Below are 25,062 nucleotides of genomic sequence, written 5' to 3'. Positions count from 1 at the left end.
TCACTTTATACTCTAGCTACATAGTGTTCTAAAATCACGTGACAACTGTCACTAACGTCAAACTATGCTCTAAAGTTGCAAAAATCAAGGTTTAAAGTTTAGGAACGTTTTCTTGCAGTATTTGTTAATAAAACGTATTTTTGAGATTTATGACAGTTATTTTGACAATTGTCACGTGGCCGTCTAGCTAAATAGTGATCTACGATCAGGTGACAACTGTCACTAACGTCAAAACTGTCAAACTATGCTCTAAAGTTGCAAAAATCAGGTTTTAATAATTTCTGTAATAATAAAACGTCTTTTGAGATTTATGACGGTTATTTTGACAATTGTCTCGTGACTGTCTAGCTAAATAGTATTCTACAATAACGTGACAACTGTCACTAACGTCAAAACTGTCAAATTATGCTCTAAAGTTGCAAAAAATCAGGGTTTAGAAACGTTGCCTTTTAGTATTCGATATAAAGAGTGTTTTTGAGATTTATGATTTTAACAATGGTCACGTGACTGTTTAGCTATATTATCCTGTAAAACCACGTGTATACACACACCACATTATTTAAAAAAAATGAAAAGTCTGTATTTTTGAAGCACAATTTTTATATTATTTATAGCAAGAATCAATGATTAAAATTTTTGATAACTATTTAAAGACACCCTGCATAATAATGTAAAATGAATTAATTTGTTTTGATATACCGTTTTTTGACTGATAATGAAATATTTTGACTTGGCAACATTGCCCATAATAACAAAGAGAAACGGTGTCAACTCAGCAGGAGTAGGAGTCAGCAAAATGTCTAAACTGCCCCAATGTATTCAACACATCTACCCCGAAAAAGAAAATACGTTTGGCAACACTGCTCATACGACTCAAATTTATAAATAATTAGTACAATACAATAATTACAAATTGCATCATTAAATAAAGATTTTTCCCGGTACGCTGTATCTTTTAATTTTTTTGTTTTCTTATTTGTTCAATTACTTTGTTCAAATATTTCAATCGATTGAACCATACAGCTGATAAATTTAATAAAACAATTAAGCAATTTTCACTTTGTTACAAACACGAAACTTACGAGATAAAGTTTGATAGAAAAAAACATTTTTAATTTTGAATAACATCCGCTTATTTGATGGTGCATTTCTTGGTAGAACCTGCGCTCGGAAGGTTCAGCATTTATTAGACAAAATAAAAAATTGATCGGGCAATGAGAAAATAAAATTAGCTTTTCATCAAGTAATGTGCGTATCCGGACATTGACTTAAAATTCCATCGAATTGAAATTCATTTCATTTATAATGTTATCTAGAAAGAGTGCGGTTGTGTTTTCGTGGGACGTATTTGTTCTATTAAGGTTGGTGTATTGTTTTTAGGTTTTTATCATTCGACTCATCTAAATACATTCAAATTTTACTACTCTACAAATTAATGTAGGTTGATGGATTGTTTCTATAGTCAGGCATAAATAAATTGGGTAAAATCAAACAATTCACTGATGTAAATTCGCTAAAAATAGGTAGAAAATCCGTACTACAGTTATCAAGCTAAACACTGTATTCATTAAGTACATGTTTAGTGTTTAATTATGCATTCCGTTTACTTTATTAACGTTATTTATTTTCAACCAGGTATGTAATAACGTTATTTAGTTAAAGTACTCACCAGTCGTTTATTATGGTTGACGTCATAACTACTCGTGCACCTATACTACCTTATTGTTAGAGACTATTAGCAATCAATATTTCAGCTGAATGGTTTATTAAAAGATTTGGATGAATGGTTGAAAATAAAATAGTATAAAAACCACGGTAGAAAGTTTAATTTCTGTCTCGAGATAAACTCTTAAAAGAACTACCTAACCTCTTGACAGAAACTAAACACTTTCCACCTGAGTATGTAATGTACTATTTCAGGTTTATTTGCTTTGATGCTTTATTTTTTTTATTAGTATTCTGGTGACATGTCACGGAGCAAAAATACTAGGAATATTTCCTACCCCAGGAAAAAGTCATTATATTTTAGAGAGCACCTTGATGAGAGCGTTGGTTGATGCCGGTCATAATGTGACCATCGTAAGTCCTTTTTATGAAAAGTACAACTATACAGGAAACGGAAGTTACAGGCAAATTGTATTGACTGGGATTGCCGAAGCTCAGAAAGGTAACTAGCAATTATTGTGACCTTTAAAATGTGATTTAAAGGTTCGTCATTTGGTAAATTAAATTTAGACAGTTGTAAAAGCTGAAATTGCAAGAGACACATCACGTGACTTTGATTATGCCATTCTAGAGCTTGCAACACTGTCCAAACCAACTGACACCTGTCAGAAACAGTCACGTGACATTAAAATGTAATTTAAATGTTCCTCATTTGATAAATTAAATTTAGACAGTTGTAAAAGCTGAAATTGCAAAAGACACATCACGTGACTTTGATTATGCCATTTTAGAGGTTGCAACACTGTCTAAACCAACTGACACCGGTCAAAAACAGTCACGTGACCTTAAAATATAATTTAAATGCTCCTCATTTGGTAAATTAAATTTAGACAGTTGTAAAAGCTGAAATTGCAAGAGACACATCACGTGACTTTGATTATGCCATTTTGGAGGTTGCAACACTGTCCAAGCCAGTTGACACTTGTCAAAAACAGTCACGTGACATTAAAATGTAATTTAAATGTTCGTCATTTGGTAAATTAATTTTAGACAGTTGTAAAAGCTGAAATTACAAGAGACACATCACGTGACTTTGATTATGCCATTCTAGAGGTTGCAACACTGTCCAAGCCAACTGACACCGGTCAAAAACAGTCACGTGACCTTAAAAATGTAGTTTAAATGTTGCAAAATTGGTGACACTTTGCCACAATCACTAATTATGAACAGTGTTGTGATGTGGACTTGCTAGTTCAAATCAAATTCTCAAATATTCACACAAGAAATTTCTTCTAGAACGTAGAAGAGCGATAAATCTTTTCGAAAGAAAAAACGTCAATCCCTTGCTAGCTGTGTACATTATGAATAAAATTGGACTGAAACAAACAGAAAGTACCCTAAGCCATGAAAACTTCCAACAATTGATTCATTCTGGTGAACAGTTTGATGCAGTGATTGTAGGACAATTCATGAACGACGCCCTTAAAGGAATGGCTCATCATTTTGGTGGACATTTGATACTGTTCAGTTCTGTGGGTACTAGTACCTGGGTAAGGTCAACAGTGCATCTTTTACAGGTTTAACTCTATTTTGAACTTTAGGTGAACCATTTGGTTGGTAACCCTTCGATACCTTCATACACTCCAGAGATGATTTTGAGCTATCCAGCAAGGATGACCTATTTTCAAAGAATGAGAAATGCCCTTTTTAATATAGTATACAATTTTAATCAATTTTGCATTTTCTATCCTAAACAGAATGCATTATTGAAGAAATACGTTCCGAATGCTGTTGATTTACATGACGCCTTACACAATGTGTCTTTAGTGCTAATGAACACACATGAAAGTATTGGATTCGCTACTTCTGCAGTTCCATGTATGAAGCAAATTGGTGGGTGTTTCAGTCACTTAATGGTGCAAAACTAACCTTTAAAATTTTTAAGGTGGGTTCCATGTGAATCCACCAAAACAGCTGCCTAAAGATCTGCAAGAATATCTGGATGACGCTCCTAAAGGAGTGATTTACTTTAGTTTAGGCTCAAATGTTAACACTAGTCATCTACCAGCTGAAACGAAACAAGCCATCATTGACGTATTTTCCGAGCTTGATTACAAAGTTTTGATGAAGTTCGAAAGCGCAACATTAAAACTTCCTAAAAACGTTAAAACCGGCCAGTGGTTTCCCCAACAGGACGTCTTAGCCCACCCAAATATAAAACTTTTCATAACTCACGGAGGGTATGCTAGTACCATTGAAACAGTGTACCACGGTGTACCAATCATAGCGATACCAGTGTTTGGGGATCAAAAAATGAACGCAGTCTACGCGGAAACCAAAGGATTTGGCAGAATATTGCCCTGGCAAGACATAACAAAAAACTCATTTTCCGAAATGATCCAAGAAGTTATAGGCAATCCTAGGTATGATAAGTCTGGTCGAATAATTTAAAAAATTAAACGGTTTCGGTTATAGTTACAGGGAAACGGTGAAAAGGAAATCAGCCCTGTTGAGGGACAGGGAAGTCCACCCTTTACAAACTGCAGTCTATTGGATTGAATACATTTTAAAGTATAATGGAGCGCCTCATTTAAGGGTGGTCTCCCTTGAACTAACATGGTACCAGTATTATTTATTAGATGTGTATCTACCTTTAATTTTAGGAGTTTACTTGCTGTGCAAGTTTGGGGGAAAATTATTTAGGAAACTAGTTTATGGAGAGCGGAAAGTTAAACAATCTTGATGAATAAATTTTAGTTAAAATGGATGTGGAACAATTTAGAATATGCTCCGATTAACTCCGATTTTAATTTTGACAATCAAAATGTTTCTTTCTGATGACCTAAATAATCTATTTGAAAGTTACAGGGTGTGACTGAGCTGTAGTCAAAAAATGAAAATTTTGGTGTAATTTTCTCGCAAAAAATTTGTGTTTCAAAATAACCTTGATCGAGTTTTGTGGTCAATATCTCTAGACGTTTTCGCCAGTTTGGTCGGTAAAAGCCGTTTATAAATTTTATTGCAAAATTTCAAAAATGGGGTCATTTTTACTTTCATTTTTTGCTACTCCACTGTGGACCTCTTATTTTCAATTAAATTGGATAATTTTAAGTGTAATTTTGCTTATTGCGTATTTCTTCAGCAAAAAATCTACAGAAATTGTTGAATTTGAAAACAAATTTAGATACGGCCCTTATAATCGTCAAACTGGTGAAAATGTCTAAATGTATTATTTGGATCATTAAACAAATAGTGTGCATCATTATTTTCTATTAAAATCACTGAACACGCCAAGATTTATGATAAAAATATCATTTTCATCACCTTGTATATAACGCAGATTAAGTTTTTTACTTAAATTGGGTAGTTTTAAGTGTAACCTTTCTTTTTCCACAAAAAATTTGGTTAAAGTAAAAACAAGAAAAGTAAAAATAACCTAATTTTTGAAATTTTCCCATAAAATTTGTAAACGGCCCTTAATCACCACAAATTTTTTGCGAGAAATGACGTTAGACAGATCATTTTTTGACTACACTTTAGTCACACTCTGTATACTCGGATCCGTGACAACTTTCATAAAAATTATTTAGGTCATCAGAAAGAGGGAAAAAATATCTTTTAATCCTCAAAAAAATTATTAAAATCGAGTGAATCAATTTGAAGAAACAGTTGCTCAAAAATAACTCTTTTTGACGAGCAGTTTGTCGTAATCTAACAATGTCATAGCTCTCTGTATTGTTTTATAAGATTTTTTTTGTTGTTATGTCTTATTAAAGTTTTAAGTACTTAAACACTTTTTTTAGTAATTATTGATATACTTTACTTAAATACAATAAAAGCTTTTCCAGCAATTTAAAAATATTGTTCGTATAGTGTGATATGGTGTTAATTATCCTCGAACCTTTTGCTAGTTAGTGCAATAGTGTGATATTTGTTGCAATAATTAACTGTTCAGAAATAACATTTATATTGGTAGTTAGTTTAGTGAATTCAAGAATTGGACTAAGATGCACTTTGTAAATTTGTTTTTTTTTGACCAATCACACATGTAGAAAATTGCACAAAACTTCCATAATGTTAACCATAGGAAATAAAATTAAATTTGTAAAAAGTACCCTTTAAAAAGTTGTTTAGGTTGTTCAAGGTTTTAATTATGCAAATTTGATTAGATGAGGATTGAAAGACAAATTACATGACTTATCTGATGAAAATGTTTGGTATTTTAGACAAAAAAAACAATCCAAAAATGATTAACAACAACTTTTCACGTATAAATATCATTTAAGTTGTTGTAAGAGATAATCTTTCGGTATCGTGACATTTCTACTATATATGGTATACAGGATGATCAAAAGAGAATTTCAAGGGCTTTAAATTGGTATATTAAACCACCCTGTAACTGTCACAATAACAAATTTACGGGCTGTTACAGTAAAAACTTTCAAAATCAAACAACTCAGTTTTATAAGTAAATAACTCACTTATTGGACGTTTTAGGTAAAAACGCTATACAGGGTGGTCAAAAGAGAATTTCAAGGGCTACAAATTGATATATTGAACCACCCTATAATTGTCAAAATAACCGACAATACAATGGAGTAGTTTACAGGGTGATTCAATGAATTTTTGACATCCTTGTAACTTGTTTAATTTTATAACCAACAAACCAAACTTTTAATATTTTATTCAATTTTTGGAATCTACATCAAATTTTAAGCTTACTTGATGTAAAATGTTTGTATCGATATTCAATTGTTTTTGCTCTAGTAGCCTTATTTTGACCACCCTCCTCGAAAGCAGAGATTATCAATTTAACGAAATTTTGGTGCATTTTTCCAGAAAATCGTCCGTAACTCACTTATTTAAAACACCCTGTATAAACACACCGTATAACAAAAGAAAGCTAATGAACGGGGCTATCACGTGACGTTGAGCGGGCACTATTATGTTGTCCCGTTTAGCCGCTAGAGGGCGTCAAAGATGACTCTCGTTTTTTTGGCAGTTTTTGCTCAATATCTCAAGAACGTCTGACATTTTTACCACAAATGCACCTCGATGGGATACCACAGTGGATTAATGGGACTAACGCTGTTATTACTATAAAAAAATGATAAAATTATAGCAACACAATTTGAAAAAATGCTGGCAAAGAATCGAGAGAAAAAACGCATAGATAAATTCAATATTATACAGGGTGTTCCGTAAAGAATGCGCCAGAAAGCAAAGTTCGATTCTAGTCGTCAAAATAAATAAATTGCTCCTCTTCGTGTCAAATTATTTTTTTTTATTTTAGAAATAAAGAAAAAGCGTGTTGTGGAATCCTAATATTTTGATGTTTAGAATTTGGCTTTGCTTTTTGGCGCATCCTATACGAAACACCCTGTATGTAGTATAACTTTTTCTAGGAAATTTCTAAATCACCGTCAAACGCACCCATTATACTTAAAAAATAGTAAAATACCAATTTTACTGTTAATTTATAATTTCTGTCACTCTCATGTTCGAAACCAGTAAAGTAGATTAAAGGTGCAAAAAAAGTCAAATAAGTATACAAAATTAAAAAAAAAACTAGTAAAAATCTGATGACGCCTCTGTTATGTAATAAGTAAACACTAAAGTTTTAATACACACATAGTAACCAAATTTTTGTAATGTCATCTTCATGGTAATAGTAATTCCTTTTAGCTTTTAATTGGAGTAATATCCAACTTTGACGTCCCTGTACAAACATCTGCAGCATATTACTAGCTAGACTGTGCCGGCTGTTGGTTTATTCCTACTCGTGTAGTGCAGTCTGACCCGTCAGTACATTTTCAGCATTTACAGTTCGTTTTTCTAGTGCAAAAATAAATCAGAGTGTAACGTGTACACTTAGGCCAATTTTTAAAGCTACAATCCAGTGCCGTACTCAATTTTATTTAGTATTTTAAATAGTTCAGTTTTGCTTGTTAAAACAAAATAAAAATGTTAGTGGATCGATGTCAACTTTTGCCAGTTCTTGCCGGTAAGTATTATAAATAAGAACCATTTACTTAATTGTAAATAAGGAATTTTTCGGGATTCTGGATTACATTTCCGCGGGTTTATCGAATGTATTTTGTGTTTTTTTGTGAACTGTCAGAATGTTTGTGATTTATTTAAATTTTGGTTTGAAATTACACCAAATTTTTACATGTGATATAACTCAAAGCATATTGGCTTGGCACAAATTTGATCAATAACCAAAACTTTCAAAATTACTTATTTCACTCAGTTTTAAGCAAATTTATAAGGTTGAAGGAAACAATTAAGACTTCTGGGTCCTAATTCTTGAAAGCAGTGAACAGAATTCTCAAGAAAAGTGTTTGCCAGTTTGTCCCATTCTACAGATCTTTCTCTTGATAACTCCCTTCCCTCATTTCAAGAATACGCACCCTTTAATAGTTTTTCTGACGTTCTGACATGTCTGAGTAACTTTTTCTATGAGGAAAATGAAGCAGTCATAAGTTTGGTTAAAATTCTAATTGGAGTAAAGTTGCCTGTTCCAAAAATGATAACGTTAGGAAACTTTTTACAAAATAAGTTGCAGATGACTGTCAAAATTCAAATTTTATTTAAAGATCATTAAAACAGTCACCTGATTGAATATTGTCTTGAAAATTATTTCAGATTTTTTTTGGAAAAGTTTAAATTGAAAAAAGTTAGTGCACAAAATAGTCAAACCAGTCACGTGACCCTGTGAAATACAATTTGATGTAAATTCAGTAAAAGAGTAAAAAAAAAAGTTAAATTTGAAACTGTCAAAGTTCAAATGTCTTGTCTTGTCAGTCAAAATTTCGTTGAAAAACTACGTGAAATTTCCTTTAAAATGAGATGCAAGTCAATATTTTGACAGAAAATTCAAAATGGCGGCCTCGGACGCCATTTTGTCTGTCATTTCTTGAAACTACGTGAAATTTCCTTTAAAATGAGGTGCAAGTCAATATTTTGACAGAAAATTCAAAATGGCGGCCTCGGACGCCATTTTGTCTGTCATTTCTTGAAACTACGTGAGATTTCCTTTAAAATGAGATGCAAGTCAATATTTTGACAGAAAATTCAAAATGGCGGCCTCGGACGCCATTTTGTCTGTCATTTCTTGAAACTACGTGAGATTTCCTTTAAAATGAGGTGCAAGTCAATATTTTGACAGAAAATTCAAAATGGCGGCCTCGGACGCCATTTTGTCTGTCATTTCTTGAAACTACGTGAGATTTCCTTTAAAATGAGATGCAAGTCAATATTTTGACAGAAAATTCAAAATGGCGGCCTGGAACGCCATTTTGTCTGTCATTTATTGAAACTACGTGAAATTTCCTTTAAAATGAGGTGCAAGTCAATATTTTGACAGAAAATTCAAAATGGCGGCCTCGAACTGTCAAAAAATACAACTTTTTTATTTGTCAAGTTACAGTTGACGTCTCGGTGTCATTTTATGTTAAAATTTCCCGGAAAAGACTCTGGTGCAGTCGGTCTTTTGATATCTCAAAAACTAACAGAGTTAGATCTAAAATTTAACATTTTAACTGACTGTGTTAATTGTGTAAAATTTCTTTGCCAGGAACTCGGCCGGATTAAGAGACATGAAATCTGACTGAAAAATATTTACAATATAATATGTGATATTATAGTAAAGGAAATTTGATGCCTTCTAGCGGCCAAACGGTGTTATCAATCAGCTCATGTGGGGACATTTTTAGAAAGCTTGAAATCTGCTCTATCTTTTGTTTTCCATGACATTTTGACGTAACTTGTCAAATAAGGGAGTAATTTAGGGTCAAAGCAAGGTGTGTCCCAAAATATGTGATTTTAGGGTGAAATAATTTTGATGCCTTCTAGCGGCCAAACGGTGTTATCAATCAGCTCATGTGGGGACATTTTTAGAAAGCTTGAAATCTGCTCTATCTTTTGTTTTCTATGACATTTTGACGTAACTTGTCAAATAAGGGAGTAATTTAGGGTCAAAGCAAGGTGTGTCCCAAAATATGTGATTGTAGGGTGAAATAATTCAAATGTCAACAGGACATAAAAATGAAGTAAAAAATTGTCAAAATCAGTTACGTCACCCTAATAAATATAGTTTTGAACTTGAAAATTGTCTGGGACGTCATATAAAAGCTGTCAAAATTCAAATTGAAAAAATTGAGTTTTAAAATTATTAAAGCAGTCACGTGACCTCAAATAATACAGTTTTGAAATTGACAATATTTGCAAAACGGCAAATTTGAACTGTCAAAATTCAAATTACATAAATCAGTCACGTGGCCCTGACAAAATTAAATTTGCATCCATCCTAGTACTACTTTGGTACTATCGATCAATCTCAGAAATACGTATGTGTCTTAATTCATAGAATCTTCGAGAATCTGACTGTTTGTACATTTTTATTTAAAATCACTTGTTTTAAGTGTAATCCTGCTTTTATTTTGCAAAAGATCAAAACAATTTTGTAACTTTTGCATTAAATTTGGCAAAACTGTCTTTAGTAAGGTACTGACCGCATGACTCGATTACGATTATTTTGAAGCAGAATTTGTAATGTTTTAACAATATCTCAATCACACCCTGTATACTCGGAAACTTTCATTATTTAGGTCAATAGAAAAAGAAATAAATATTTTTAAACTTGTAAAAAAATTACTCAATATTTTGCTGTCCCATTCTTTTTGACGAGTAGTTTAGCTTAGTCACTATGCACAAACAAAAAATCATTTTTCAAGTACGGTGATTTGTCAAATAATATTATAAATTTGTGTAAGGCAGCAGTGATTGTAAATTTTATTGATGGTCTTAACACCAGATAGTTTTGTTAATAAACATTTACAACATTAGTGTTAATGGCGTTAATTATTTTACGACTAGTTATTTAGTTTGACTTGAAATATTAGTTTTGTAGCTTTGTCGGTATGAACTGTATTAGCTTGTCCTTCATTTAATTAAAATGTCATTACTTAGGTACCATCGGAGCCATCTCAGATGGAATGCACTACGGCTGGTCGGCCCCATTCATGCCAATTTTGGAAAAACCCGACAGTCCCATTCCCATAACGCAATTCGACGTCAATTGGCTAGAATCGGTTTATCTGATTGGTGGACTTGCTGGTCTTCCAGTGACCATTTTCTTCGTGGATCGACTGGGTCGAAAAGGGTCCATTCTTTTTGCCGCCGTTATATCTTTGATTTCATGGTTACTAATTGGCTTGGGAAATAGTGTAGTGTACTTGTACATTGCTAGGTAAGCTACAATAAATATTACTGAAATATAGTTGCAATTAAATTTTTTTTATTTAGATTTTTAGTGGGATTGTCTGGGGATGTTGCATTCGTAGCAGCTCCAATGTACATAGCAGAAATTGCAGATGAAAACGTTAGAGGCTTCCTAGCTGGACTAATTTACGTGATGATGCTAACAGGAATCTTAGTGGTTTACTCAGTGGGACCTTTTGCACCTTTCTACGTATGCTCAATAATCGGATCAGTTTTTGCAATAATCCAGATTGTCACTTTTCCATTTATGCCAGATTCGCCTTACTTTCTTCTGTTAAAAGACAAACCGGAAAAGGCTAAAGAACATTTGAAAAGATTGCGAGTGTCAGAAGATGTGGATACAGAACTGGCTGACATGACTGCAGCCATTCAAAGACAGAAAAGCGAGCAAGGTCGTCCCCAAGACCTGGTGCTTTCAAAAAGCAACCGAAAAGCCCTAATCATAATGGTGGTTCTAAATGGTGCACAGCATTTTAGCAGTATAAGCGTCATTCTAATGAATCTACATTCAATATTGAAGGAAGCCGAATCACAATACATCTCGTTCCAAACAGCGGGAATTTTGTTTTCATTGTTCATGCTGATAGCTTCTATTATAGCTGACTTCACTGTGGACAAATTTGGCCGAAAAGGACTACTCATTACATCCAGTTTATTAACGGGAATATCCCTGCTGGTTATAGCAATATATTTCACTGTTAAAAATGCAGGTTACGATGTAAACCGTTATTCCTGGGTGCCAATTGTAGCAGTTCTGGCTTATTCAGGAGTTTTCAAATTTGGCTTAGGAATGGTTCCTATTGTTATGACCGCAGAGCTGTTTTCAGCTAAAGTCAAAGCTATGGGAATGACTTTAGCTGATTTTGCTTACTTAGCCTTCGCCCTACTGTCCGTACAACTGTACCAACAGTTGCTTACTATATACTACTATGACGTGCCTTTTTATATATTTGCATCGTCTACCTTGCTTACGGCACTGTTTTCCTGGCTGTATATACCAGAAACTAAAGGTAAAACGTTGGAGGAGATTCAGTTTATACTGAAGGGTAAACCTATGCCAAAAATCACCAAAGATGAGGTTGCTTCAAAAGGGAAAAATGATGTATTTAGCACAAGTTAAGAGAAATTTTCCGAGAAAGTAGTTCTTCTAGTTATATAACATTTTTGTACAAGATCTCTTGTTGTTAAGTTTGTAAATAAAAAATGTGTTTTTTTTTTTCAAAAAAGTCTGTATATCACTATCCAAAAATGCGCATTTACAAATTATCTAAGACACCCTGTAGAGTTCAAATTTGTCTTCATTAGCTTTATGACAAGCTTCCAAGAGAGTTACTCAATAATAATATAACTTAAACAAATTTGTGCAGGAATTTCACATGTATTTTGACAAAATTATTTCACCCTAAAATCACATATTTTGGGACACACTTTGCTTTGACCCTAAATTACTCCCTTATTTGACAAGTTACGTCAAAATGTCATAGAAAGCAAAAGATAGAGCAAATTCCAAGCTTTCCAAAAATGTCCCCACATAAGTTGATTGATGACACCGTTTGGACGCTAGAGGGCGTCAAAATTCTTTCACCCTAAAATCACATATTTTGGGACACACCTTGCTTTGACCCTAAATTACTCCCTTATTTGACAAGTTACGTCAAAATATCATAGAAAGCTAAAGATAGAGCAAATTCCAAGCTTTCCAAAAATGTCCCCCCATGAGCTGATTGATAACACCGTTTGGCCGCTAGAGGGCATCAAATTTCCTTTACCATAATATCACATATTATATTGTAAATATTTTTTAGTCAGATTTCATGTAAATCTTAATCCGGCCGAGTTCCTGGCAAAGAAATTTTACACAATTAACACAGACAGTTAAAATGTTAAATTTTAGATCTAACTCTGTTAGTTTTTGAGATATCAAAAAACCGACTGCACCAGAGTCTTTTCCGGGAAATTTTAACATAAAATGACACCGAGACGTCAACTGTAACTTGACAAATAAAAAAGTTGTATTTTTTTACAGTTCTAGGCCGCCATTTTGAATTTTCTGTCAAAATATTGACTTGCACCTCATTTTAAAGGAAATTTCACGTAGTTTTAAGAAATGACAGACAAAATGGCATTCTAGGACGCCATTTTGAATTTTCTGTCAAAATATTGACTTGCACCTCATTTTAAAGCAAATTTCACCTAGTTTCAAGAAATGACAGACAAAATGGCGTTCCGGGCCGCCATTTTGAATTTTCTGTCAAAATATTGAGTTGCACCTCATTCTGACGGAAATTTCACGTAGTTTCAAGAAATGACAGACAAAATGGCGTCCCAGGCCGCCATTTTGAATTTCCTGTCAAAATATTGACTTTCAGCTCATTTTAAAGGAAATTTCACGTAGTTTTAAGAAATGACAGACAAAATGGCATTCTAGGCCGCCATTTTGAATTTTCTGTCAAAATATTGACTTGCACCTCATTTTAAAGCAAATTTCACGTAGTTTCAAGAAATCACAGACAAAATGGTGTTCCGGGCCGCCATTTTGAATTTTCTGTCAAAATATTGACTTGCACCTCATTTTAAATCAAATTTCACGTAGTTTCAAGAAATGACAGACAAAATGGCGTTCCGGGCCGCCATTTTGAATTTTCTGTCAAAATATTGAGTTGCACCTCATTCTGAAGGAAATTTCACGTAGTCTCAGGAAATGTCAGACAAAAATGGTGTTTCAGGCCGCTATTTTAACCCTCCTGGAGCAAAATAAAAAATTGCCAAAATTGCACTTTTAGCAAAAACGGCATTTTTTCAGTTTTGGAATAATGGTAACTTTTTTATTTGAACTCTTATAGATTTTGCTAAAAATACTACAAAATGAGCCAAAACTGGCCTCTCTAGCTTTTCATGTTACCGAGATATTGAATTTCAAAAAATGAACCCCTAATAGCTACAATATACTACAGATAGATAAAATACTACAGAAATCACATATTACTTCGACTGCAAACTTTCCATTCATTTAAATACGATAAATCGCAATTACTAACCATTAAAGGTTTTGACACAGCTGTTTGATAAATCGTATATTAACATGATAAAAGTTTTGCAATATTAGCTTGACTGTACGTTATCAGTTTTAAGAATAAGAAATCACGAGTTGTACACGAATAAAGACAAACTTATGCTGCTAATATTTGAATTTATTTTTTTCTAAAGCGTACTCACAGAGACCAACATAAACTAAGATTCCCACTCGTCAGAGTGTTTAAATTCCTTGAATTTTAATACTTTTCTCCACTTTCAGCGTTATCACCTTTTTCTGTCTTGTTCGGTACTTTCTCACCTTTCAGCATTAATTGTATATCATCGAGGGTTTGACCTTTTGTCTCAGGTATCCAAAAGATGGTAAAGAAGATCATCAGAAAACTAAACCCAGTAAATATGTACAGAGGTACGTACAGTCCAAAATGTTCATTTACGGTTTGATATAGATAAATTGAGCCTACAGCTCCTAATACGTAAAACAGGTCGGCTATAGTCATGCCAAGGGCTTTCACAGTTGTAGGGAATATTTCTGATATCATCACTATAGGAACCAATCCTAACCCTACTTTAAAAGTGGCTGCGTAAATCATCACGCAAACTGCCGGTAACCAACTAACGTTGGTCATATCGTGTCCTGCATGCATCAAATGGAAATATACTGACATGGCCAATAGAACCAAACCGGTAGATAAGCTAGAGGATATCATCAAAAATTTTCTTCCATATCTATCGATGATGACCGCAGCTAATCCGGTACTGAGCAGCATTATGGCAGCAAATATTATTGAAGCAGTAGTTGATTCTATATACACTGAACCGGCTTCTTCCAATATATCTTCAATATTCATCAAGAACACACTGATTCCTACAAAATGCTGACCACCATTTAGAATCAAAGATATGAGCACAGCTTTTCTGTTACTTGGTATCATTATTAGATCTTGCGGTCTGCCTTTTTCAGTTTTTTCTCTTTCCACCTCCTGTTCGATTTCTTTCAGCTCATCATCAATATCATCATGAGCTCTGAGCTTTCTTAAAGCTTTCCTAGCTTTTTCTTGATTGTTTTTGTACACATAATAGTACGGAGATTCTGGCAGGAACCAAACAAATACAGCCTGGCTGGCAGTTAATACTATTCCAATAGTTGGGGTGACCCAGTAAGGCGCCAACGCTCCAGTAGTGTAAACTATCAAAATTCCAATAATCATCATAAAGTAAATCAACGACGACAGAAAACCTCGGACACGATAATCAGAAATTTCAGCAATATACATGGGAGCCGCAACAAAACACATATCTCCAGCCATACCAGCTAGAAATCTGGATACAAAGATCACCTTCAGGTTCATGGTGGTTAACAGCAGAATCCAGCAGACACAACCCAGTGTGGCGGACAATATCATGGAAATTTTACGTCCCAAATGGTCAACGGCCAGAATGGTAAAAGGAAGACCGGCGGCGTATCCCAAAAGGTTGATCGTTTCCATCCAATCGCCGTCATTTTTCGTTATGGTAATGTGGGATTCGTTACTCTTGAAATATGGTATCATTGGTGATGTCCATCCGTATGTCATACCATCTGATATTGCCATCAGTGTACCTGCAATATAATTTTAAATATAGTTATTACTAAAACTCACTGAGTGATTGATTTTTAATTTATATTTTCATATTATAAGCAATAATGGAAAATCAATGAATACATACCTAACAAAGTGGCAGCAGCTTGTGGTATAAAATCCATAATCAAACCTCTGTCGACGCCCATTTTCTAAATTTTCTGTAACTTCCTAATTAAAATAAACAAACTTAACGTCGAACTATAAGTGGTTGATTGATGATGCAGACGTGCGGGAGTCGAAACGTTGCAAACTAGCATATCAACGTTGGTCATGCGAAAAACGAACCAGTCAGAAGTGGGTACTCAACTGGTCGTTCCTTAATATAAGCTGCGATTTATAATGAGAGCCAGTTAAATAAATATTGATAAACTTTTTGTATTGCTATAGTAGGATGATCTCGACAGGGTGGCTCAAGTAGGATTTGCGGAAACTGATACGTATACACTTGACGAATGTTAAGTTGATTTATCCGGTTTTAAAATTGGTTTGTCTCTTTTTTCTGTTAATATTTCTATTTAAAACAATTAACTGTCTTAAAAATTAAATTTATTTGTCAACAATTATTACAAATTTTTTTTTTTGGGTGTTACATAAAATTGGCATCCTACGACGCCATTTTGTTTGTCATTTCTTGAAACTACGTGAAATTTCCTTTAAAATGAGGTGCACGTCAATATTTTGTCAGAAAATTCAAAATGACGGCCTGGAACGCCATTTGGTCTGTCATTTATTGAAACTACGTGAAATTTCCTTTAAAATGAGGTGCAAGTCAATATTTTGACAGAAAATTCAAAATGGCGGCCTGGAAAGCCATTTTGTCTCCCATTTCTTGAAACTACGTAAAATTTCCTTTAAAATGAGGTGCAAGTCAATATTTTGACAGAAAATTCAAAATGGCAGCCTGGGACGCCATTCTGTCTGTCATTTCTGAAACTACGTGAAATTTTCTTTAAAATGAGGTGCAAGTCAATATTTTGACATAAAATTCAAAATGGCGGCCTGGAACGACATTTTGTCTGTCATTGAAACTACGTGAAATTTCCTTTAAAATGAGGTGCAAGTCAATATTTTGACAGAAAATTCAAAATGGCGGCCTGGAACGACATTTTGTCTGTCATTTCTGAAACTACGTGAAATTTTCTTTAAAATGAGGTGCAAGTCAATATTTTGACAGAAAATTCAAAATGGCAGCCTGGGACGCCATTCTGTCTGTCATTTCTGAAACTACGTGAAATTTTCTTTAAAATGAGGTGCAAGTCAATATTTTGACAGAAAATTCAAAATGGCGGCCTGGAACGACATTTTGTCTGTCATTTCTTGAAACTACGTGAAATTTCCTTTAAAATGAGGTGCAAGTCAATATTTTGACAGAAAATTCAAAATGGCGGCCTGGAACTGTCAAAAAATACAACTTTTTTATTTGTCAAGTTACAGTTGAGGTCTCGGTGTCATTTCATGTTAAAATTTCCCGGAAAAGACGCTGGTGCAGTCGGTTTTTTGATATCTCAAAAACTAACAGAGTTAGACCTAAAATTTAATATTTTAACCATTTCTTTGCCAGGAACTCGGCCGGATTAAGATTTACATGAAATCTGACTAAAAAATATTTACATATAATATATGATATTATGGTAAAGGAAATTTGACGCCTTCTACCGTCCAAACGGTGTTATCAATCAACTCATGTGGGGATATTTTTAGAAAGCTTAAAATCTGCTCTATCTTTTGTTTTTTTATGACATTTTGACGTAACTTGTCAAATAAAGGAGTAATTTAGGGTCAAAGCGAGGTGAAACGTGAAACGCCATTAGAAAAAGGATAAAAAATACTACAAAATGAGCTAAAACTCGCCACCTTTTTATGTTACTGAGATACTGTATCTCAAAAAGTAGTAAAGCACTTTTACCCCCCATTTTTTCCCAAATTTTAAGTGCTAATTTAAAGTTCTTTAGTATAAATATTCCCTTGATTTTTTTTTTAATAATACCACTTAATATACTTTAAGTAATTTAGTTTTTTACTCATTCCTGCACTGCAAATAGGAAACAAATACAAATATAAGTTTTATTTTTAGCTAAATTACGGAACTACATTTTGACTATTAAAAACATATTTACTACCACTAGTATGGTACTCTTTTTCAAAGTCTTCAGGTTTAACTCCTTTTAGCATTAGTTGAATCTCGTCCAAAGTCTTTCCCTTAGTTTCTGGTATTACAAAGTAGACGAAGAACACTGCCAGAAAGCTGCACGTTCCAAACAAATAAAACGGAACGTGCATTCCGTAATGTTCATACAAAGCCGTGTAAATTACAATAGAAACAATCGAAGTGAGGACGTAAATTACATCAGCCAGCGTCATACCAATTGCCTTGATTGTGGTTGGAAAGATTTCCGCTGTAACAACTATAGGCACCAAACCTAATCCGATTTTAAAAGTGGCCGCGTAAAGCATTACGCAAACAGCAGGAATCCAACTGATGAACACTACATCGTATTGTAAGTACTGTAAGTGGAAGTATACTGCAATGATAAGCAACACGATTCCTGTCAAGATTCCCGAGAGAATCAGCAGGAATTTTCTTCCAAACTTGTCTATAGTAGCTGAGGCAATTCCGGCTGATATTAACATTATAACAGCAAAAATAATGGCTGCAGTGGAAGTTTTCAGGTAAACTGAACCAGCTTCGTTCAGAATCACATGAAGGTTCATAAAAAGTACACTGATTCCTACACAGTGTTGAGTACCGTTCAAAATGAACATTATGAATAATGCAAATCGGTTACTTTTAACCATAATCAAGTCTTGTATTCTCCCTTTCTCACTTTTCTGCCTTAAAACTGCTTTTTTTATTTCTTCTATTTCCTGGTCTACGTCAGCTTGAGATCCTCGTAATCTAATCAATGATTTTTTAGCATCCTCATTTCTGTCGATATACACCAAATAGTACGGAGACTCTGGCATAAATGGGAAAAATACTATTTGAGCTGAAGTTAATACGATTCCAATAATTGGAACGTAAATAAAAGGTGCCAGGGAACCAACAGTGTACACCAAAAGCATTCCCACCAACATCATAAGGTAGATTAACGATGATAGAAATCCTCTGATGCGATGATCAGCTATTTCAGCAATATACATGGGAGCAGCAACGAAACACATATCCCCAGCCATACCGCTGAAGAATCTGGCTGTGAAAATTACAGCAACACTCCTGCCAAACAGAATGAGAAACCAACAAACGCAACCAACTGCAGCCGATATGATCATGCATTTTTTTCTTCCCAGATGATTTACTCCTAAAATGGTAAAAGGTAGTCCAGCCGCTGCTCCAAATAAAACAATAGTTTCCAACCATTCGGTGTCTTTACCCGTTACTTGAATGTGGGTTTCGTTGCTTTTAAAGTAGGGAATCATGGGTGAGGTCCAACCGTACGTCATACCATCCGAAACCGCCATCAAAGTTCCTAAAAATCAAAATCTTTTCACTGATAAATATTAGTTAATAATACTTAGCCTATCAACAAGATTGATTGGGGACTTTATCAGTAATAAGTTATTTCTATGATGATAGATTTTTCAGTAGTTAACGGTTTCTACAGAGTGGTCCAAGTAGTCATTTTTGTAGTAAGTAATTTTTGAAACAGGGTTTTTGTAATTTCCAAATACGGTGGTGGAATAATAATTTACTGAAATTTTGTTTGTATGACTTTACATAAACTTGAAGATGGCTTTAGAACACTGTCAGGTGCCAACATTTAATATTGTTTTGATATATGTGAATCGAGGCAAAAACTTAAAGGATAAGGCATTTGTTTGTTTTATAAATACCCTAAATCTGCTCGGCGTTTTAGCCGACCTATCTAACCTTCCCTAACCTAATTTAAGGTCTTTTGGCATAAATATGCTCATGGCTGTGCACTGGAACCCTCCTGGAGCAAAATAAAAAATTGCCAAAATTGCACTTTTTGTAAAAGTAGCATATTTTTTGACACACCTTGTTTTGACCCTAAATTACTCCCTTATTTGACAAGTTACGTCAAAATATCATAGAAAGCAAAAGATAGAGCAGATTTCAAGCTTTCTAAAAATGTCCCCACATGAGTGGATTGATGACACCGTTTGGCCGCTAGAGGGCATCAAATTTCCTTTACCATAATATCACATATTATATTGTAAATATTTTTTAGTCAGATTTCATGTCTCTTAATCCGGCCGAGTTCCTGGCAAAGAAATTTTACACAATTAACACAGACAGTTAAAATGTTAAATTTTAGATCTAACTCTGTTAGTTTTTGAGATATCAAAAAACCGACTGCATCAGAGTCTTTTCCGGGAAATTTTAGCATAAAATGACACCGAGACGTCAACTGTAACTTGACAAATAAAAAAGTTGTATTTTTTGACAGTTAGAGGCCGCCATTTTGAATTTTCTGTCAAAATATTGACTTGCACCTCATCTTAAAGGAAATTTCACATAGTTTCAAGAAATGACAGACAAAATGGCGTCCGAGGCCGCCATTTTGAATTTTCTGTCAAAATATTGACTTGCATCTCATTTTAAAGTAAATTTCACGTAGTTTCAAGAAATGACAGACAAAATGGCGGCCGAGGTCGCCATTTTGAATTTTCTGTCAAAATATTGACTTGCACCTAATTTTAAAGGAAATTTCACGTAGTTTCAAGAAATGACAGACAAAATGGCGCCCGAGGCCGCCATTTTGAATTTTCTGTCAAAATATTGACTTGCATCTCATTTTAAAGTAAATTTCACGTAGTTTCAAGAAATGACAGACAAAATGGCGGCCGAGGTCGCCATTTTGAATTTTCTGTCAAAATATTGACTTGCACCTAATTTTAAAGGAAATTTCACGTAGTTTCAAGAAATGACAGACAAAATGGCGCCCGAGGCCGCCATTTTGAATTTTCTGTCAAAATATTGACTTGCATCTCATTTTAAAGGAAATTTCACGTAGTTTTAAGAAATGACAGACTTCTGGCGTTCCAGCCCGCCGATTGATTATTATACTTTGTCGGTCTATGATATATTCTAACAATGGTTGTACACTTAAACTCTCCAAAATGATGAATGTACTATTTATAAGCACCATTATACAATTTTTCTTCTCGTTTGATTGTTTGTGATGAGTGGTGTGCTAACTTTTATACAAAAACTGCCATTCCGACATACACAAATGATTGATCAGGTATTTTTACTAAATAATGTAATAATTGCATGCCGATCATATTTCATTCAATACTTATCTGTGATTAGTAAATTTAAAGTGTTTATTCATTTTAACTAGGGATGTAAAAGCAGTAATTTTCGAGTAGAAAAATTTCCATTTTTGGAAATGTTACTTCTTGCCTAAATGGAAATTTTTCTGAATATGAAATATACTGTCAAACTTGTCATACATTCTAATGAAATAATTGAAATTTAATGATTAAAAGTCCATTAAACCCTAATTTAGATTGATATTGCATGTTTGGTACAAATACTTTTCAGAATTATAGATTTTCCTATTTGTCCGGTTGAAAATCATCTTCAACTGCTTTTACTAGTTTAGGATAATGGTAGATATGTGAGGGAAAGTGTCATTTGTCAAAATGTCATTTTTATTGGTGCCATGTCTTGAAAACTGTTAAAAATGTCAGTTTGTCGTAAATCTAGTAATTTTATGATAATAAAAGTAAAATGGCTAAATTTGGAAAATATCCCAAAATGCGGTCAAAGAAAACTAGGTACTCCAGATACCGACAAGTAATATTTTGCTTTAATTTCTAAGAAATTTAACAGTTTGGCAACGCCACACAATAATGTCATTATTTTTACTTTTTCAAACTCAACTAAACCAAATTTCACAAATTGGTAGACCTGAACAATTAAAAATAAACACTTATTTTACTCAAAAACAATTTTTTAGAGATATTAATGAGAAATACACAGATACAGTGCACTGCTACTGTTCCTTCTCCTTAATACCCAGAATGTTGCTTCTTATTGCTAGTAATTACTAACTTTTCAACAAATTGCAGTATCTAATCATAATTGTTTGATAACAAATTCACTTCTATTGAAGCATATACCGGAGATAAAAATCAATAAGTAGTTGTACGATTAATAAAGATGCAATTTACCGCTAATAACAGAAAAATTAAATAAATCACTGGAAGAGAAAAATAACTAATTTCGGTTCAAATGTTATGTGAACTATTTTTACTTTATTACTATAACCTTAAACTTGGCATTCACCGTTCGTTACAAGTTTTATAGAAAGTAGAACCAGTTTCAATAAACTGCCTTGACTTTTAACTAAAACTTAATAATTGGTTTTAGATACCTACCTAATAACGTGGCCACGATTTGGGGCAAAAGCTGTCCCAAAGCACTATCCGACAGCATTTTCTTAATTAAACAATTCAAATAACTATTCTGAGTTAAACGAACATTTATGGTTCCTTACTGAACAACATTTGCTATAACATTCTTGAGTCAATAAGAAGATAAAGTTACGGATCTAATAATAACAATCCACAGTTATTAGTATATGAATTTTCTGGATCAGATGTGGGCAAACACTTGTACCGGGTGAACAACATTAAGAAACACACGTGTAAGATTGGTATACGGAAATACATACATTCTACAGGTTTATGAAAAAATTCTTGGATATTATAGTGACCTAGAGAAGTTGCTATAAGTTACTTCAAGTACCGCCAGAGGTCCTACCAGCAATATTAAACTAAATAGCGAACTAGTGAGTACCAAATTTATAATAAAGTTATTCCTGACAATATCTCTCACCCGGTACATGCATTGGTTAATATAAAGCCAATCTAAAATTAATTGGTTTGGTTGACAATATTTTTTCAGTCTAATAAAGTCCAGGGACACATTTACATAAGGTGGAATTGGTACTCTGGAACTTCCTGATGATGAGTTTATACCAGAAACATTATGCACAAAATTTTGTTAAAATAGTCATTCTTGTGTAGAGTCTTATTTTTGGTATGTTTTGGTAAGACAAAATGTACAATATTTGCGTTAATCTCAGCATAATGATTGGTCTGATGAGTGGTTTTCTTGACCAATCACAGACTACCAACAATGCATTCATTTATGCATATACTGCACATTTCTACTTACCAAAAGTGTACATGTGCAACATTTTCCTAAATTTGAGTACAGTAAGTAATTTGTGATTGATCAGTACTGTAATTTACGCAAATTTGGACTTACTTACTTACTACCGTACCAACTACGTTAGGTAATACACTAATTCATTCTCTAAACTCTTAAGAGAACCGCAAAACTTAACAGCAAAAGATAATGACAAATTGGTGAACAAAATATTGCGTGTAATAACTTTGTTGTTTGCAGGGATGTATTTCCATTTTTGGAAATGTACCGGAAAATTGCTTCATGCTTAAATGAAAGATTTCCTTGGTAGGGAAAACAACTGTCAAACTTGTCATTGTTATTGTCAAACTATTCATGCATTCTAGTGAGATAATTTAAGACATCTAAATGATTAAAAGTGCATTAAACTTTATTTGAATTGATATTGGATTGTTGTACAATTTATTAATAATTAAAAAACGAATTATCTTTGAATTTTCAGATTTTCCAATTTTACCGGAAAATTACCGAACATTTCCATAAATATAATTTTCCGGAAATTTTACATCTCTGATTATTTGTTATAGTAATAAATTAAATACACTAAAATAACTTCAAATGTATATTTCTCCTTATCAAACCACTGCTAATCCATGAAATATAAAATTTTAGGCGTTACAAACATCAGTTGTAGGTAAAATGTCCTCCAGCAACGTTGCGAAATCATCAATAGAGCAGAACGTATCGCATCCTGGAATAATTACAGGATGAGGACTGCCTTCAGTGTAATCATTGTAGAAAAGCTGTCAAAAAAAACCGAAAACTTGCTTACAGAATAATAAAAGTGTATGTAAACTAACTTTAAAGCCCCAAACTCCATCAATTTCGTGTACTTCGAAAATCACTGCAGAACCGTATGGTGGAGTGTTGGTCATTGTGTAGCCCCCTAAAGCAAGTAAAGTTGGACCAACGTTGGTGTCATGGGCCGAATAGGCAAACAGCTTCTTGGTAACGGTTCCGTTTATAAAATCTTGAGTGTCGTTTAATACTTTTCTAATGAACGTCCCTATAGGATTGTGCTTGTGATCAGTATTTACATAAAAAACTTCCAAATCAATACCTACCTGCTAAAATTTGCTTTAAAGTTGTGGTATTAGTGAAGAGATAGTATACGTCCACCGCCAAATCTCTTAAAGGTACTGGATACACTTCTTGAGTCCATTCATCTAATTTAAACCCTAAATCTTCCTAGAAATTTCCACCTGGTAAACTATTGTGTTCAGTTTAACTAAATCACTAACCTGAACTTTCAAAACGTCGTAAACGGTTAATCCTGAAATGTAGCTGGAAACGTTAGCATTCTTAGCTAGAATTTCTAGAAGATCTGAATATCTTTCACTCAAATACGTTTGTATGCTTTCAGAGGCGTAAGCTTCACCAAATGCTGTACCGAATGTATCACAACTCATCCCAGTCAACTAGAATGATTGTAAATTCATTAAAACTTTATTGGAAGAAATGTTTGAGTTACCTCAGCGCTGGAAGCTTCGTAATTGTAAGGAATTGGTTGCCATCGTAGTTCATCCGACCATACGTTACTACCTTTAGGAGGCCATAACCCAGCCATAACCAGTAATCCGGACATTTTGGTTCTGTTCACATCTGTGCTGGTAAATTCTTGAATGTCAATGTTCCAGATGTCTCCCAATAGAGAATCGTATCGTTCCCTCAACAATTTTCCTAAATTGTACTCTGTCAGTTTTCCTTTCTAGAAATAACAAAATGTTATCTGATAAAAAAATCACATAACTACTTACATTAGTTAGTTGACCATAACCTTCAGGATAAAAACTGGCGTTGTTGTAGGAATTTCCATCCCATATGGATCCTTCAGTTGGATTACGATTTCCATGTCTGAAAACCTGGAAATACATCACCACCACCACCCAGTTGCAAATGTTTGGTTTCCACTTACTGCATGAACTTGTCGTAAAGTTGATGGTTCTGCGGGTTTTCCAGGTAGTTGCGGCCAAGGCAAAGCTTCTGACAGACCATATACCAAAGCCAATACTACGAAAACCAGTTTCATTTTGGCGGTGTCGACTTTCGATGCGAACTTGACACTGACCATTGCAAAATTGATGAACCCTTTTATACGAATTTTTTGAAGGGATTAATCAGAATAAGATAAGTAGTTATTTTTTTCTTGTAAATACTTAATACTAGGATTTGTAGGCAGTAAAATACGTTTTTAATCCAATTTTGTAACGAATTGTTCAACTGACCATTTGATTAGTAAGTGATCCAGTCAATAACATTGATGATTTCGAT

At 33.8% G+C, this 25,062-nt stretch overlaps 5 protein-coding genes across 7 annotated transcripts; 2 read left to right on the top strand and 3 right to left on the bottom strand.

Moving 5' to 3' along the window:
• Nucleotides 1-1,080: 1,080 nt before the first annotated feature.
• LOC145732855 (UDP-glucosyltransferase 2-like) lies at nucleotides 1,081-5,526 on the top strand. 2 transcript variants are annotated; one of them, XM_081985394.1, is made up of 6 exons: nucleotides 1,081-1,361; nucleotides 1,956-2,167; nucleotides 2,962-3,215; nucleotides 3,267-3,558; nucleotides 3,611-4,088; nucleotides 4,141-5,526. In XM_081985394.1, the coding sequence occupies exons 1-6, from the start codon at nucleotides 1,306-1,308 to the stop codon at nucleotides 4,406-4,408; spliced, it is 1,560 nt and encodes a 519-aa protein (XP_081841520.1). In that variant the 5' UTR covers nucleotides 1,081-1,305; the 3' UTR covers nucleotides 4,409-5,526. The 2 variants fall into 2 exon arrangements, with proteins under 2 accessions (XP_081841520.1, XP_081841521.1); XM_081985395.1 differs by lacking the exon at nucleotides 1,081-1,361 and adding an exon at nucleotides 1,434-1,635.
• Nucleotides 5,527-7,421: 1,895 nt separating this feature from the next.
• On the top strand, nucleotides 7,422-12,176 carry LOC145732862 (facilitated trehalose transporter Tret1-like). Of its 2 annotated transcripts, none has more exons than XM_081985403.1 (3): nucleotides 7,422-7,669; nucleotides 10,639-10,918; nucleotides 10,975-12,176. In XM_081985403.1, the coding sequence occupies exons 1-3, from the start codon at nucleotides 7,630-7,632 to the stop codon at nucleotides 12,068-12,070; spliced, it is 1,416 nt and encodes a 471-aa protein (XP_081841529.1). In that variant the 5' UTR covers nucleotides 7,422-7,629; the 3' UTR covers nucleotides 12,071-12,176. The 2 variants fall into 2 exon arrangements, with proteins under 2 accessions (XP_081841529.1, XP_081841530.1); XM_081985404.1 differs by lacking the exon at nucleotides 7,422-7,669 and adding an exon at nucleotides 10,453-10,587.
• Nucleotides 12,177-14,120: 1,944 nt separating this feature from the next.
• On the bottom strand, nucleotides 14,121-15,927 carry LOC145732861 (facilitated trehalose transporter Tret1-like). Its single transcript, XM_081985401.1, has 2 exons — nucleotides 15,694-15,927; nucleotides 14,121-15,586 (listed from the first exon to the last, which is right to left on the bottom strand). Exons 1-2 carry the CDS (start codon nucleotides 15,752-15,754, stop codon nucleotides 14,223-14,225), a joined length of 1,425 nt encoding a protein of 474 aa, XP_081841527.1. The 5' UTR covers nucleotides 15,755-15,927; the 3' UTR covers nucleotides 14,121-14,222.
• Nucleotides 15,928-17,658: 1,731 nt separating this feature from the next.
• LOC145732860 (facilitated trehalose transporter Tret1-like) lies at nucleotides 17,659-22,251 on the bottom strand. Its single transcript, XM_081985400.1, has 2 exons — nucleotides 21,957-22,251; nucleotides 17,659-19,075 (listed from the first exon to the last, which is right to left on the bottom strand). The coding sequence occupies exons 1-2, from the start codon at nucleotides 22,012-22,014 to the stop codon at nucleotides 17,688-17,690; spliced, it is 1,446 nt and encodes a 481-aa protein (XP_081841526.1). The 5' UTR covers nucleotides 22,015-22,251; the 3' UTR covers nucleotides 17,659-17,687.
• A 1,089-nt stretch (nucleotides 22,252-23,340) lies between these two features.
• LOC145732870 (venom acid phosphatase Acph-1-like) lies at nucleotides 23,341-24,877 on the bottom strand. The gene is made up of 7 exons (XM_081985412.1): nucleotides 24,707-24,877; nucleotides 24,549-24,653; nucleotides 24,263-24,499; nucleotides 24,033-24,209; nucleotides 23,856-23,979; nucleotides 23,592-23,797; nucleotides 23,341-23,534 (listed from the first exon to the last, which is right to left on the bottom strand). Exons 1-7 carry the CDS (start codon nucleotides 24,860-24,862, stop codon nucleotides 23,400-23,402), a joined length of 1,140 nt encoding a protein of 379 aa, XP_081841538.1. The 5' UTR covers nucleotides 24,863-24,877; the 3' UTR covers nucleotides 23,341-23,399.
• Between the last annotated feature and the right edge of the window lie 185 nt (nucleotides 24,878-25,062).

Source organism: Ips typographus, linkage group LG8 (assembly GCF_016097725.1).
Source record: "Ips typographus isolate SLU linkage group LG8, UJ_Ityp_2.0, whole genome shotgun sequence".
Classification (NCBI taxonomy): Eukaryota; Metazoa; Arthropoda; class Insecta; order Coleoptera; family Curculionidae; genus Ips; species Ips typographus.
The sequence above is the reverse complement of the archived record's forward strand: the minus strand, read 5'-3'. Positions and strand labels throughout refer to the sequence as shown.